General features: G+C 52.2%; 1 protein-coding gene across 5 annotated transcripts in view; it reads left to right on the top strand.

Moving 5' to 3' along the window:
- The window catches only part of arhgef12a (Rho guanine nucleotide exchange factor (GEF) 12a), a 32,091-nt gene extending 17,328 nt beyond the window's left edge, over window positions 1-14,763 (top strand). For 2 of the 5 annotated variants that reach the window (XM_067246080.1, XM_067246077.1), the window contains 30 exons: window positions 52-186; window positions 441-542; window positions 745-855; window positions 1,009-1,107; window positions 1,217-1,259; window positions 2,005-2,110; window positions 2,692-2,829; window positions 3,190-3,222; window positions 4,196-4,310; window positions 4,492-4,600; window positions 4,798-5,025; window positions 5,381-5,516; window positions 5,792-5,827; window positions 5,965-6,116; window positions 6,245-6,391; window positions 6,687-6,772; window positions 8,359-8,484; window positions 8,710-8,824; window positions 9,980-10,080; window positions 10,209-10,286; window positions 10,416-10,491; window positions 10,879-11,046; window positions 11,252-11,339; window positions 11,452-11,529; window positions 11,695-11,789; window positions 12,028-12,240; window positions 12,581-12,817; window positions 12,907-13,124; window positions 13,428-13,503; window positions 13,640-14,763. In XM_067246080.1, the coding sequence (XP_067102181.1) occupies window positions 52-186; window positions 441-542; window positions 745-855; window positions 1,009-1,107; window positions 1,217-1,259; window positions 2,005-2,110; window positions 2,692-2,829; window positions 3,190-3,222; window positions 4,196-4,310; window positions 4,492-4,600; window positions 4,798-5,025; window positions 5,381-5,516; window positions 5,792-5,827; window positions 5,965-6,116; window positions 6,245-6,391; window positions 6,687-6,772; window positions 8,359-8,484; window positions 8,710-8,824; window positions 9,980-10,080; window positions 10,209-10,286; window positions 10,416-10,491; window positions 10,879-11,046; window positions 11,252-11,339; window positions 11,452-11,529; window positions 11,695-11,789; window positions 12,028-12,240; window positions 12,581-12,817; window positions 12,907-13,124; window positions 13,428-13,503; window positions 13,640-13,650 (3,456 nt within the window). In that variant the 3' untranslated portion in view covers window positions 13,651-14,763. Of the gene's footprint in view, window positions 1-51; window positions 187-440; window positions 543-744; window positions 856-1,008; window positions 1,108-1,216; window positions 1,260-2,004; window positions 2,111-2,691; window positions 2,830-3,189; window positions 3,223-4,195; window positions 4,311-4,488; window positions 4,601-4,797; window positions 5,026-5,380; window positions 5,517-5,791; window positions 5,828-5,964; window positions 6,117-6,244; window positions 6,392-6,686; window positions 6,773-8,358; window positions 8,485-8,709; window positions 8,825-9,979; window positions 10,081-10,208; window positions 10,287-10,415; window positions 10,492-10,878; window positions 11,047-11,251; window positions 11,340-11,451; window positions 11,530-11,694; window positions 11,790-12,027; window positions 12,241-12,580; window positions 12,818-12,906; window positions 13,125-13,427; window positions 13,504-13,639 lie in introns of all 5 variants that reach the window. The other 3 variants (XM_067246079.1, XM_067246076.1, XM_067246078.1) reach the window with 2 other exon arrangements.
- Window positions 14,764-15,829: the final 1,066 nt, after the last annotated feature.

Raw genomic sequence — 15,829 nt, 5'->3', positions numbered from 1 at the left:
CCTCCATTGTCTTGGATAAAGTGTTGCTGATCAGTGTTCCTTGGCTGGCAGGTTCCTCGTTTGTTTGGCCCAGGGTCTCCAGAGAGCCTGTACCAGAGGGACTCGTCATGCCCCAGCCCCAGGACCACTCCCAGGGACAGCTCCACCTCCTGCCCCTCCGCAGATGTGGAGGACCACCCCGACCTGGTAGGAGCTCTCCTCCATCTCCCCCGCCCCCCCCCCCAACCACCCCAGACTACACGCTAGACCTGGGTGCCTCTCAACAACGAACATGACTCCCCCTCACTTCATCTGACTCCTTGTCCTCAACTCTGCTCTCCCTGTCCTCCTCTCCTCCTCCCCTTGCTCCTGCTCCTGCCCCTTCCTCCCTCTCATCCTCTCCCGTCCCGTCCCCTCCTCTTCCTTGTCCTTCTGCTCTCCCCGCTCCTCCTCCCCTCCAGGACTCCCTGTCCCCCTCAAACGTCAGTACCCCTTCCTCCTCACGCCTCGTCTCCCAGATCATTGGTGCAGAGGACGATTACTTCGACTCAGATCAGGAACAGGTGAGCTGTGCAGTGTACTTAGTGGTAGCTGCTGGTCGGCTCAGGTAATTAATGGATGGTGTTCCAGGTTAATGTTAGTTAACATGTGTCGTGCATGATGTTGCAGATGATATTCCAGTTTCCTGATGCTTAACATAGTAGTGGAAGATGTCCCAGGTTAATGGTAGTTAACAGGTGGATGATGTTGTGGATGATGTTCCAGGTGAGCAGCCAGTGCAGCTGCTTCCAGAGCATGGAGCTGCTGAAGTCTCGCCCCGCCCACCTGGCCGCATTCCTGCATCACGTGATCTCCCAGTTCGACCCTGCTCCGCTGGTAAGGCTCCGCCCGCCACCTGGTACTCTACTTCCTGTATGAGAACTACGTTCAGGAAGCAATCCTAGCATTGTGAGCATAGGCTCAGAAACATCAGGGCCTGCATGAAGGTAATGCTGTTGATCGCTAACAGTGTGTGTGTGTGTGTTGCAGCTCTGCTACCTCTACGCTGACCTGTACAAGCACACCAACACCAAAGAGACCAGACGAGTGTTTATGGACCTCCACACCTTCTTCATTGAGCGTGGGGCTGTGAGTCCGGAGAGTCCACCACTTCACCTCAAACGATCCTGTGTGTTTGGTAGCTGTTTGTTTGGAAATGGTTCATCTAAAACCTGTGCTGTTGTTTTTCTGTGTGCAGCACTTGAAGGTAGCTGTCCCAGAGCCCATGTCCTCAGACCTGGGTGAGTGTTTGGTTCGGTTTACATCTCCCTCCCTCCCTCCCTCCCTCCCTCCCTCCCTCCCTCCCTCCCTCCCTCCCTCCCTCCCTCCCTCCCTCCCTCCCCCTCTCTCTCTCTCTCTCTCTCTCTCTCTCTCTCTCTCTCTCTCTCTCTCTCTCTGCATCTCTCTCTCTCTGCATCTCTCTCTCTCTGCATCTCTCTCTCTCTGCATCTCTCTCTCTCTCTCTCTGCATCTCTCTCTGCATCTCTCTCTCTCTCTCTCTGCATCTCTCTCTCTCTCTCTGCATCTCTCTCTCTCTCTCTGCATCTCTCTCTCTCTCTCTGCATCTCTCTCTCTCTCTCTCTGCATCTCTCTCTCTCTCTCTCTGCATCTCTCTCTCTCTCTCTGCATCTCTCTCTCTCTCTCTGCATCTCTCTCTCTCTCTCTCTCTGCATCTCTCTCTCTCTCTCTCTCTCTGCATCTCTCTCTCTCTCTCTCTCTGCATCTCTCGGTCTGCTGTAGGAGATCACAACTCAGTAGTGATATTATCATGTCTACTGTAGGAGATCCCTCACTCACAACTCAGTAGTGATGTGGGAGTCAGGTGGCTGAGCGGTGAGGGAGTCGGGCTAGTAATCTTTATGTCCCTGTACTTACTGAAAGTCGCTCTGGATAAGAGCGTCTGCTAAATGACTACATGTAAATGTAACATAGTGAACTATTTGATTCTATGTGTGTCTTCTCTGTGTGTGTGTGTGTGCCTGCCAGACCGGCGGAGGACAGAGCTGATTCCAGAGGAGACTAACAGACAGTATGTCCAGACGCTGCAGGACTCCCTGCTGCCAGACGTGCTGAAGCTTCTGGAAGACTTCAGGTATGCCGGGACTGCCCCCTCACCTGCCCCCTCACCTGCCCCCTCACCTGCCCCCTCACCTGCCCCCTCACCTGCCACCTCACCTGCCCCCTCACCTGCCCCCTCACCTGCCCCCTCACCTGCCCCCTCACCTGCCCCCTCACCTGCCACCTCACCTGCCCCCTCACCTGCCCCCTCACCTGCCCCCTCACCTGCCCCCTCACCTGCCACCTCACCTGCCCCCTCACCTGCCCCCTCACCTGCCCCCTCACCTGCCCCCTCACCTGCCCCCTCACCTGCCACCTCACCTGCCCCCTCACCTGCCCCCCTCACCTGCCCCCTCACCTGCCCCCTCACCTGCCCCCTCACCTGCCCCCTCACCTGCCCCCTCACCTGGGCTTGGAATCACCAGATCATGAAACGCAAACATGCTGGCTGCTATGGAAACATCATTATGGAACAGCTTTTTATATATCCCTTGTAAACGTATATTGATGTATACGCTGTAATCATTTCAAGACGTTTTAATCAGCTGTAGATCTAAGAAGTAGTCCTGTTGTTACCCGTGGTTAAGATGTGAGGTGTCTGCTGCTTGTGCGCAGGCAGAAGCGGGGTATGGGCCTGACCCTGGCCGAGGGAGAGCTGGCCAGACTGGACACAGAGAGGGTCAGGGACAGGGTGGCCCTGGAGAGAGAGCGCTCCTGCGCTGAAAACATCCTCACCAAGATAGACGAGGTTTTGTGAGTATCACACACACTGACACCCATAGACACACACACACAGACAATCTCACTCACGCACACGCCACACAAACGGTCACGGACAATCTTACACACTCACAATCTACACACACAGTCATACATGCAGACATTCCACTCACACACACACACACACACACACACAGACAATGTCTCGTAACGCACATACACTCACACACACATTCAACCTCACACACGCCACACACACACTCACACACACAATTTTACACATGTATACACACACAACCAGAGGTTGATAGAAATCCACAGTCACACCCTGATTCCTCTCTGTGATTGGTACACACACCTCCATGTGACACCTCTTCTCCGTTACATTTCCAGGGTGACCACTCAGTCGACGGAGGAGGAGAGATGGTGAGTGTGGGGGACAGGACATCACAGGAACAGCTACAGCACTGATGTCTCCCAGAGCCTGAGACTCAATGCTAACACTTAGCCACACTGTATTTAGGACTCTTAACCACATCCCCCATCTCTACTAATAATGACAAAAAAATAGCAAAATGGATATTTATATACATACACACACTAGGGTCCAGGAGCCACATTGAATATATCATTGGGGAAAGCCAAGCATGTGACATCTCAAGAAGCTTTTTGGAACATTGTCATATAGTGTATACATAGTTGCCTTTTTTTTAGGTCCATTATTTTGACGACTTCCAGCTTCACCACAGCACAACAAAACAACAATCCCTCACTTCACTGTGAGGTGCACAGAACGGGCTTCTCCTACGTACAGTATGTAGGTTTATTTAGGTCGTACTGTCACACTGCTTCCTGGCGTGCTCAACAATCCCCCCCCCCCCCCTCTCTCTCTCCACACCGAGGGCGCTCGATACACCGGCCCCGAGCCTCTTCATCTGAAGATCTGGGTCTTAGTACACGTGTCATCACCACTAGGCCTGTGTGTGGAGGGTTTGTGTGAAGTCGCCCCTGCATGGATCCATAGGGGAGGGGAGTGGCGGAGGACAGGCGGGGCTGTGTGGGGCGCCATATGGCCCCTGTCGCAGCCCAGATGGCGTAGGGAGGAAGACATCTTGGGAAGGAGGAAGCGGCCGTGGCACATGCTCTCAGCGGCACGTCACCTCGGAGCTCGGCCCACATTAATAGCACAAGCTGCTCCGAGGATGAGAACAATTGAACATGTCGGCGTTGTTGTTGCTTTTGCTGCTGTCGTCGTTGTCCAGGCAGCTTTGGTCCAGGCTTGTGCTTACTAGCATCGTTTAGGACACAGGTCCCACATCTGTTCTCTCCCCCTGGTCCACCTGTCCTGCTGTTTACAGTCACTCTGGATAAACACTGGCTCGTCGTTGTTGTGTTGCAGCACTACTGTACAGTACGTGGTTCTGACGTGCATGAAACACCTTGGGGTCAGGGTGAAGGAGCCCCGCAGTCTGGAGTCCAAACGGGTCCGCATCAACTTCCTGCCCAAGATCAAGGTAGGTGGACCTGCTCACACGCCGTTCATCCTCACCCCCTCAGGACTCACCCCTCGCCCCCATTCTCACCCTGTCATCCTCTCATCCTCACCCTCGTCTTCACCCTCTCTCCTCCCTCGTACCTCACCCCCCTAATCCCCCCCCCCCCCCCCTGTAATGTGTCCATCCCTGTGGCCAGCAGAAGAGCATTAAGCCGGAGAGGGAGGGAGGGGAGGAGAAGGTGAAGAGGCCCAGGTTTCCCAGCATCCTCGGCCCTCAGCGCAGACCCAGCCGCATCGAGTCAGCAGCCGGTCAGTCTGAGTGGATCAACAGGATGATGATGATGATGATTGTTGTTATTACAATTAGTATCATTTATGTCCAGGCTGTAAACATCTAATTTTTTCAGGCAAACTCACTGTCCTTCTGTGGGGAGAATCTGTTAAGATATTGATAACTTCTTCCTGTCTATGTTTGTGCCTGTGTGTGTGTGTGTGTGTGCGCGCAGTAGGCAAGGCCCTGGACGGAGGTCGCCCACGGCCCCAGAAGCAGCTGTCCCAGCCCACCCTGGGGGGCTGCGACCCCCTGGAGTCCAGCCGTCTCCGTGGCAGCCAGTCCAGCGAGGGCTCGGAGATCACTCACCTCTCCTCCCCTTGCACCTCCTCCCCCTGCACCTCCTCTCCCGGCAGCGCCTCCTATTGGGCTGCCTCTGACTGCAGCAGGGAGACAGAGCTGGGTGAGGCTTCCCTGTCTTGCTGGTTCCCCGTGTAACAGGGGCTGGACTCGCACCTGTCACTCCCAGCAGCCCACTTGTGGAACCTTTCAGTGGAATGGATGTCATTTCTAGCTTCAGAAATAGCCTTCCTACACTTCTACATATTGTGCTTGTATAGTTTGTATAGATATACCTATTTGTTTCTTCCTAAGCCATCCTCATCCTCTTTTTCTCTTCCCTTCTTTCTTCTTCTCTTCCCCTCCTCTTCCACCTTCTCCCTTCCTTCTTTTCGTCCTCCCCTCCTCTCCTCCTTCTCTTTCTTCTCCTCCTTCTCTTCCCCCTCCTCCTCTCCTCCTTGGCGGGTTCCCCACCTCAGCTCCTTCCAGGCTCAGTGAGGGTCTGCAAGCTGCAGACCAGGAAGGCCTGCAGTACCCTGCCAACATGCACTTTGACTACAGCCTCGCCCCCTACAGCCTCGACCAATTACAAGAGGAGGACAGGGAGATGGACAGGTAGGGTCACCAGACACATACCAGCACAGCAGTTGGAGGCACCTTGTGTTTTAGTAAGTAAGAGAAAGACTGGATTTTTGTGTGAGCATACTTTAGATTACAAAGTGTTAAATGGAATCCTCGTGTGTTTGACAGAAGTTTACAGTTTATTTGCCATGTAGAGGAACTTTAGAGTACTATAGAATCAGTCGAAGCTATCGAAGTCTGAGTCCTTTGTGGTGGTTTATGTCCTAAGTGCAGTGTTAAGTTGTGTTAATGGCTGGTGTTCTCTGTAGGGTCCCGGAGGGAGGCACTCCCAAGGCCCTGAGAAGGTGAGATATGCTCTGCTGAGTGGGATCTTAAGAATGGTCAAACGTTATGTTTTGCCTTGGTAAAAGTTTTTTATTATTATTCTCCTTTCCTCCCATACCCTGTCCTCTCCAATCCTCTCGTCTACTCTTGTCCCCAGGCTGGATGTTCTGGGTCTGGTGGAGGTCCAGAGCGAGGACGACCAGGGGACGGACTCAGAACACGACCCTCTGACCTGGCAGCAGCTGGTGAGCCGCGAGGTTCTGGCCGGCCTCAGGCCCCACGAGATCAAAAGACAGGAAGTTATCAACGGTGAGAACAGGAGCGCCCGGCTGTCTTGGTGAGGTCAGATAGATTTGTTCTGCCATGCTGATGACGTGCGTGTCTGCCCTTTTCTGTGTGTGTGTGTGTGTCTGCTGCTGGTGTGTGTGTTTGCGCAGAGCTATTCTACACTGAGCGGGCTCACGTCAGGATGCTGGGTGTTCTGGACCACGTGTTCTACCAGAAGCTCTCCAGAGACTCCATTCTGCCCGCTGCTGACCTGAGGAACATCTTCACCAACCTGGACGACATCCGGCAGCTGCACGGTACACACACACACACACAGACAGACAAACACATATGCATCACATTACAGTTTACATGTCAGTCACATACCAGACACCTTTACCTAAAGCAACAAGTAGTGCATACAGAAAGAACAGCAGAGGATCAGTGAACATAATACACACACACACAAACTTGAACACACACACACCTGCACACACATGAACACACACACACAAACTTGAACACACACACACCTGCACACACATGAACACACACACACAAATAGATATGCACACACATGCTCTAATTCCTTGTCCCTTATGTGGTCCCCAGTCTCCATAAGTGAGCAGATGACAGCAATGCGTAAGAGGAACGAGACCTCAGTCATCGACCTGATAGGAGACGACCTGCTCTGCTGGGTGAGTACAGCTCTGGAGGTCTCTGCCTCGGATCTCTGGCTCTCCAGATATTTGACTCTGATCTCTGGCTCTCCAGATCTCTGCCTCTGATATCTGGCTCTCCAGATATTTGACTCTGATCTCTGGCTCTCCAGATCTCTGCCTCTGATATCTGGCTCTCCAGATCTCTGCCTCGGATCTCTGGCTCTCCAGATATTTGACTCTGATCTCTGGCTCTCCAGATCTCTGCCTCTGATCTCTGGCTCTCCAGATATCTGACTCCGATCTCTGGCTCTCCAGATCTATGATCTCTGGCTCTCCAGATCTCTGATCTCTGGCTCTCCAGATCTCTGATCTCTGGCTCTCCAGATCTCTGATCTCTGGCTCTCCAGATCTCTGATCTCTGGCTCTCCAGATCTCTGATCTCTGGCTCTCCAGATCTCTGATCTCTGGCTCTCCAGATATCTGACTCTGATCTCTGGCTCTCCAGATATCTGACTCTGATCTCTGCCTCTCCAGATCTCTGCTGCAGCCCCCTGTGTCCCTCAGGACCCCACTAGTGCAGGATTGGGGTGGGACTGAGGTTAGGAATAGGGATGCACCAAATCCAGATTTTTGGGGTTTTGCCGAATCCTGAATCTACTGGTTAAGATTCTGCAGAATCCGAAACCGAATCCTCCTCCCATCCTCCGTCCATGAACACAGTAAACACATTAATGAAGTAAACAACGTCCACAGCAGTGTTTTTTTTTTTTCTTCTTTTTTTTTACTGTAAAAAAAAGAATAGGCAATATTATGCCAGGAGTGAAGTGTGAAAACGATTTTGACAATTACCATATGCCTATGTTTACCCTATCTAAAGATCCAATCAATAACCAAAATATTAGCCTTTTAGATTTCTTGAATTTCTTTTGGATGTTTCATACGCAAATGTTTTAACAGCGGAGCTGTTGTGTATTGTTTAGGGGTCCTTACCACCACGAGACAAATCTGCATTGCAAATTGAACATGTAGCTCGACTTGAATCGCCTTCTTTTGACTGAAAGTAGGCTACTGCCTAACAACAATTTTTCTGCTCACAAGTTCCATTTTCACTTTTTCTCAGGCTACTGCATTGAACGGTCCACCTACGTAAAAGACCTTCCCGTAATCAACGGCGGCGTCATTATGTCGACCAGCGTAGCACGCGTAGTGCAAGCATAGGGTTCGGTGGAAAAACATTCTAAGGTTCGGCCGAAACCGAACCCTTCAAAAAGCCCAATATTCGGCCGAAACCGAATCCTGTATTCGGTGCATCCCTAGTTAGGAATAGGGGTTAGGGTTGGGCTTTGCTTTGAGGCTAGGGGTGGTGTTGGGCTTTGAGAGACTGCTATGATCCAGTCTGGAACCTATTCATTCACTGTGAGATGAACCGAGAAGTTTAGAAGCTTTTCATTTTACTTACTCCACTGTGGCAAAGATCCCCCCAAGGGACCGCTGCTGATTGGTCAGCCGGGTGGAAAGAATGTAACTGATTGGTTAACAGGCTCCACTGCGGGGGGCTATTGATTGGTCATCACGCTGGCTGGCCAGGGCGGTACTGACCCAGATGTGGTGGTGTGTTCCAGTTCAGTGGGCCGGAGGAGCAGAAAATTCAGCAGGCTGTGGGTACGTTCTGCAGCAACCAGCCCTTTGCTCTGGAGATCATCAAGAACCGGCAGAAGAAGGACTCACGCTTCAACTCCTTCATACAGGTGAGCCGTGTGTGTGTGCAGGTGTGTGTGTGACTGAGGACGACTGTGTAGTACACACCAGGGCTGCTTCAGTTCCTTAATATGTCCCAAAATGTGTGTGTGTGTGCGCGCTTCAATGCGAGTTGCAAAGGTTTAAATGTTTTTAGTTAACAGCATAACATAACAGGGATGATTGCTTAAAAGTATTGTGTGTGTGTGTGTGTGCGCGTGCGTGCGTGTGTGTAGGAGGCAGAGAGTAACAGACTGTGTCGGAGACTGCAGCTAAAGGATATAATTCCGGTGGAAATGCAGAGACTCACCAAGTACCCTCTGCTGCTGGAGAATATTGCCAAGTACACAGGTACTGCACCCTAAATACTACACACTTTATACTCCATACAATGTACTACCCATTACTGCTGGAGAACATGGCCAAGTAGACAGGGAAAGTCACTCTAGATCAGGCTAGTCAGACATTGTAAAAAGCTGCAGTGCTCTTCCAATGCCATGCCCCAGGGCTGGTGTGTCCCAGTGACCCAGCTAGGCAGGGGGGGGGGATGGGGGGTGAGGAATGAGGGGGTGGGGGAGGATGAGGGGGTGGGGTATGGACATGTGAGGAGTGGGGAAGGGGGAGGATGGGGGAGTGTGAGTAGGGGGGAGAATGAGCAGCACTAGATGAGCGTAAATGAGCCCCGTAAAAATAAATTAAAGAAAATTGCCTTTTATGTGCAGAGCTCTGACATAAAAAAGGATGCATGATTTTTGTCTTTGTGCACCATCCCAAATCAACCAATCAAGACCAAGAGATGTCGTGACTAAAAGCCACAATCAAAGCTTCACGACAACAACAGCAGCTAGTGTGTGTACAGCGTGTCTGTAAAAACACAGATCAGTCTATAGAACCAGGAGTTTAATAGTGTGAGATTGGCTGGCTGGCTGGCAAGCCGGTTGGCTGCTGACTGGCGGGCTGGATGGCTGGACGCCAGACATCATAAGTTACCACTGACCTCTCTGCTCCACTCCATAGACTCTCCCTGCAGCCTGGGGAGACAGTAACACACGCCTGGGAAGCGTCTCGCATTATTGGGCCCATCAGCTTAATCTGGGTTCGGGGAGAGGAAGGTGGAGGGGGAAGTGGGCGTTTATGTCACAAACGGCAATAAAGATGAAGTATAGACGGCCATTACAGCCTGTTAATGCGGCCGTGTTCTCCAGATCCAGCTGGATAATGGTGCAGTGTTAATGAGTGGAGGACTGGGCCATTAGCTGGACAGACCCCCACAGGCAGCAGAGAGGTCTGAAGAGGGAGGAAGGCTCACCGGGAGGAGAGGGGTCTGGTGAAAGACAGTGGGGAGAGAGGAGGGTCAGCCCTCCTCAGGTCCGCTTCAGCCTCGACCTGGTCCGGTCTTCCTGCGGCGGGGAGCAGGACAGACCGTGGCGGGGGGGGGGGGGGCTATGTGTGGGTGTGTCGAGTGCTCGTGTGTTGAGTACGGGTGCGTTTGTTTCTGTGTCGCAGACAACCCCGCCGAGAAGGAGAAGGTGAAGAAAGCGGGGGAATGCTGCCGGAGAATCCTCAACCACGTCAACCAGGCCGTCCAGGAGGCTGAGAACAAGCAGGTGCAGTAGGATAGTGGCCAGGGGGAGTCTCCACCCTCACTGTCCTCACTTCCTTCTTTCCTCTACCTCCTCGCTCCTGCCTCACCCCGCTCCCGTTCTGCCCATCCCCCCCTTCTCTCCCCCTGTAGAGACTGGAAGACTACCAGAGGAGGCTGGATCTGTCTTCCCTGAAGCAGACGGAGAACCCCATGATCCTGGAGCTCAAGGTGAGATCTTCACCTCACGACCAACGCCTTCCTCAAGCTCACTCACTGGGGCTGGACACTGTTGCTTTGTTAACCCTGACAACTGCTAACTCATCCCCGTGACCTCACTTCCTCCTTCCGTCCAAGCAGAACCTGGACCTGACGAGGAGGAAGATGGCGCACGAGGGTCCGCTGTCGTGGAAGGTCAACAAGGACAAGACCATTGGTAGGGGCTGAGCTCATGGATCATAGTCCGCAGATGGGTTTAGTAACTTCAGAAGTCAGGCTAAGAGAAAATATAAACTTGCACTTTCAACTTGTCTATTTCTCCTCCTCCGTGCCTGTTTTCCTCCTTCTCCCCTCTCAATCCTCACCTCCTTATTTTCTTCTTTTTACCCTCCCTCACTGTCACCTTCAACTCCCTCTCCGCCTCCCTCTACTCCCTCTCCTCCCTCCCTCTACTCCCTCCCCCTCCCTCTCCTCCCTCTATTCCCTCCCTCTCCTCCCTCGCCCCCTCCCTCTACTCCCTCCCTCTCCCCCTCCCTCTACTCCCTCCCTCTCTTCCCTCTCCTCCCTCCCTCTACTCCCTCTCCTCCCCTCCCTCCCTCCTCAGAGTTGTACACTCTGCTCCTGGAGGACATCCTGGTGCTGCTGCAGAAGCAGGATGAGCGTCTGGTCCTCAAGTGTCACAGTAAGAACTTGGCCGGCACCTCGGACACCAAGCACATCTTCAGCCCCGTCATCAACCTCACCACCGTGCTGGTGCGCTCCGTCGCCACAGGTCCCGACACCTTTTTTTTTGTGTGCGTGTGCGCCTGCGTGTGTGAGCTTGAAAGCATGTTGCTCTGTGCGTGTCCTGACTCTATAACTCACCATCTCACGCCTCTCTCTCTCTGGATGTCTCTCTTTCCCTCTGTCTTCCCTCTGCGTTTTCTCTCTCCTCCTTGTCTTTCTCTCTTTTTTGTGCTCTCTCTCTCTCTTTACAGACAACAAGTCGTTCTTCGTCCTCTCCATGTCGGACAACGGAGCCCAGATCTACGAGCTGATGGCTCCCACTGTTTCAGACCAGAGAACGTGAGTCCCTCTCCCCATCTCTCCCCTCCCTCCCCATCTCTCCCCTCACCCTCTTACCACAGACTGAAGGCTGTTCTCTCACTGACGTGTTGTTCCACCCTTTCTCCACCAGGTGGCAGCGTCTGATCACCCAGAGAGCGGATGCCATGAAAGTCAAACCCCACAGCGTGATCCCCTTACCTCAGACCGAGTACGCTGGTTAACTCTCCCTCTGTCTTCATATCCAGATGACAACTTCAATCTGTACTTAACTGAATCTCTCTTTATCCTTTTCTTTTTCTGTCTGTCTGTCTCTCTCTCTCTCCCTCTCTCTTCCTTTTTGTCATTCTCTCCCTGTCTCTCTCCCTCTGTTTAGTGGAGAGAGAGATGGTGTGGAGATGATCACTGCAGGGATCTCCAGACTCACTAAGGACCCAGATCGCACCTCCACTGGAAGCACCAGATCCACAGGTAACTACACGACTTGTTCACCCACTTAACCCAACCATTTAACCCCCAGGATCTAATCAAGAAGTGAACTCAACCACTCTAGGTGTAACTGACGGGATAGCTAAGTAAAGAGCTCAACTCGCTAACTAGCTGGTTCCATAGCTAGACACCTGACGGCTGTGATGCTTCCTCTGTCAGGCTGTGTGTGTGACAGATCAAGCCGACCTGCCTGACCCTGTGTGGGGTTTCTGTTCCCCAGATAAAGAGGCCATCTCTGGCTCCAGCGCTGCCCTACCCAGCCCTCTGCCAGACAGGGCCCAGTATGGAGGGGTGGGGGCCGAGGAGGAGGAGGAGGAAGACTTTCTAGACCCAGAGCAGTCTGACAGGCTGTCCTTCCTGGGCTGTGTGGAGGCTGGGGAGGCCGACAGCCCCGGCCCCTCACCCTCCACGGCCGATGAGGCTCTCAAGACCTGTAAGTCACCGTGCTCTGTGTGTGTGTTTGTGCGCATGTGTGTGTGTTTGTGAATGCAAAAGATTGGTGTATCGACTGACAGCTATTTTTACTATAGCTCTGACTGTGTGTGTGTCACACACACACACACACACACACGGGGGTCAGGTGGCTGAGCGGTGAGGGACTCGGGCTAGTAATCCGAAGGTTGCCAGTTCGATTCCCGGTCATGCCAACTGACGTTGTGTCTTTGGGCAAGGCACTTCACCCTACTTGCCTCGGGGGAATGTCCCTGTACTTACTGTAAGTCGCTCTGGATAAGAGCGTCTGCTAAATGACTAAATGTAAATGTGTGTGTCAGTGTCGGCCCTGAAGCAGGTTCTGGTGACCCAGCTGATGTCCCAGGAGGCCAGCGAGCGTGTGCAGCGCTCCACCGGGGCCCGCCTGCTCCGGACCACGTCCCTCCGCACCCCGGTGGACAGCCGGGCCCGGGTACCGGTCCACAACGGCTCCGACAAGGGCCGTGGGCCACCGGAAGACCCGGCCCAGGACCTGGGGTCTGGGGACACGGGCTTCTTCGACTCCCCTGAGGACTATGGTGAGTTTGGAGCCGGGTGTTTTGTGGAGTGTTGTGGTCGTGTGTTGTGTGCATCCTAACCCTGTCCCCTCCGCCCCACCCCACCCCAGCAGGCTACCTGGTCCTGGAGGGCTACGGGGGTCCGGGGGAGAGCTCGACCGAGGACGAGATCTCCGCCAAGCACCTGGGCGCCTCGCGGGGCTGCGCCGGGGATTCTGGGATCAGCCTGCGCTTCTCCTCGGCCTCCCAGGCAGGAAGCCTGTCATCCTTCAGCAGACTGGTGCTGTCTCACCTCCGGAACCTGCAGACCAACCTCAACCACCTCAAGGCAGGCTGCCGCACACAACACGAGCATGTTTAGGAAGTAGAGGCTTTTAGAATGGGGAATCTTTAGAATGGGGAATATGTTAGAGGTAAAATCTTTTGCTGTAGGATCTTTGGGATGTTGAATCTTTAAAAAGTCCGATTGATCTCTAATGTAGAATCGTTAAGATGTAGAAGTGGATTCTAATCATGCTGGGCTGAGCCTCTGTGATGCTGGTCAGAGGACCTACATGTTGTTCCTTTGTCCTAACGGTGTGTTGTGTGTGTGTATGTGTGTGTGTGTGTGTGTGTGATGGTTCTTTCCCAGGAGGTAGAGGCCAAGTACCACACCCTGGTACGCCCACGGCCAGAGAGGAGCTCACCAGACACAGACCGGAACAAAGGTCGGGGGGGAAAGAGCTTCTATCCACCAGCTTTTCTCCATGATAGTCTCACCATGTCACATCATCAAGCATCTCTCTGTCTAACTCTGTCTCTTTTCTCTGTGTCTCTCTCTCTCTGTCCCTCTCCTCTCTCCAGATAAGAGATAGTTCGAGGGGTGGAAGTTCAGACGAAGGATTGAGTTGCTACTTCCTGTGTCGTTGACCCGGACTTCCTGTATAAGCTTGTCCTCTCACTGTTGAGCCCCTCCCTCCGCCAGCGTCGCCCATGGTTACCACAGAGCACGAGAGACTGAGCCCGAAAAAAAAAGAGTTGGAGGGAGGAGCCTCCCAGTGACCCCTCCTTCCTCATCAGCACATGGCAATCAGGGAAGAGGGATTGTCCCAAACCCCGCCCCTTACATCCTGTCCCCGCCCCCCTACCTCCCTGCATTTAAAGAACAATACCAAACTGTAAAAACTGTGTGTTTAGGATATATATATGAAACACAAGAAAAAAACAAAGGAACATTTTTAAAGATAATGTATTAAGATTGTTTTTTTTTTATCCTAAGATGTATTTATTTTCTCTCTTTTTTTTGTCTGTTTTCATAAGCAAGTGTTTGCCCATGCTGCGTGCATGTTTCAGGTCATGTGATATGGTAGCTAGATTGGCTGAACCTCCAAACCCAGCCCCAAGGAGGGGTGAGAGAGCATGCTACCCCACCCTACCCCACTTTAACCTGGTCTGAGCTGAGTGCATCTGCAGCAGTCTGGACTGAGGCCAGACACCGAGGGTAGTGTCCTAGACTGTCATGGAGACCAGGCTAGTGTTCTAGACCGTCATGGAGACCAGGCTAGTGTTCTAGACTTGAGTTTCCTATCCTGTGATGGTGTTGGGCTCTATAGAAGCTCTAATATCAATTCCAGGATGGAGTGGAAACTGGTCTGAAGAATCAGAGTTTCTGATCTGGTCTTCAGTGAGTTTCTGCTTTATTTGTAGTTGACCCCCAACCACCACCACCTCTGCTCCCCCTCTACCCCCCTCCCTCTACACACACCACCCCTTGACCCCCTCCCCCCCACCACCGCCCCTCCAACCCAGCCAGCTCACCTCATCCCCCAGGCTCCAGTACAGGGCTGCAGCTTCTACTGGTGTGATCTGAAAAACCCTAACATCACAAAGTACATAACATTTCCTGTACAGATGATTGAGTTTGGAAGGCTATGCATACTGTAATAACTTTAATAATAATAAGCAAAACTGAAATAAAACAGTGGCCTGACACGTTCAAAACATTGTTCCTACTGTTTGTCTGAGTTTGTTGTGAGTCTCTTTCTGATTGTAATGTGAATAAACCAATCAGAGAAGATAGTTTTCTTGTGACAGTCATGCAGGGTACGTTTGTCTCAACCTAGAGTTTGACAACATGCACACAAATCCTGACACTTAGAAAATTAGAAAAAAGTGCCCCCTATTGGTATTAACCAACAGGGGGCAAACTTACCCTACCTTCCAGACAATTCCAGCCACACACACACACACACACACACACACACAGGAAGCTGCAGTGGGATCATTGTGTTGTTAAAGACACAGCATCCAGAGGGAATGTGAGGGCTCCTGTGACCAGGGTCAATGACTGCAAGGCTGCAGATGAGGAGGGATGTATTAACAATCCTGTCAAATTCACCTAAAACGCCTCATAAAGCAAACCCAAAGTCAATTGAAAGCTGTTCTTGAAAGATTTGGAGTACATGGCATGGTTGTCCTCTCTTTTGAAACGTGACACTCAAAAATTATTTCTTTTTTGACTAATAGTAGCTTGAACAGAATGTATTTCTGCCTAAATTTGGTTTTGCATACAGATGCCTGCAGATGCCTTTAGGTGGTAGTTATTATCTGGAAGACACAATGGGACCACAGCCTGAAGCCTTACCTAATCCAAGTCAAAGGTCGAATATAATTCCACAATAAATGAATATGTTACGTTTTTCTAAGGGTTCATCCAGGCGTTTTATAAAAGTGCACTTTAAAGACTCCAAAAGGACCCTTGCTAAACCTGTACATTGCTGTCTTCAGAATTTCATTGGCTATACGGTCAGCAAGTTAATTATTGAAACAATTGAAGCTGTTGAACGATCGTGTGGGCTCACAGCGAGTGTGCGCGGAGCTGTGCTGACTTTTGGGCCAGCCCTCACTACAGTCTCGCCTGCGACCCAAGTCACGCTCGGGGTCTCTCGAATTAGCATAGGCCGCGTGTGCGGAGAACCCACGTTTGGTTCTGAGTTGGTCAGAGGCTCCCTTTCGAGAATCCCTGCACCCAACCAACCACGGCGTTGCAACGTC

Source organism: Osmerus mordax, chromosome 11 (genome assembly GCF_038355195.1).
Source record: "Osmerus mordax isolate fOsmMor3 chromosome 11, fOsmMor3.pri, whole genome shotgun sequence".
Taxonomy (NCBI): Eukaryota; Metazoa; Chordata; class Actinopteri; order Osmeriformes; family Osmeridae; genus Osmerus; species Osmerus mordax.
Note: the sequence above shows the minus strand (reverse complement) of the source record. Positions and strands in the feature narration are given on the sequence as shown.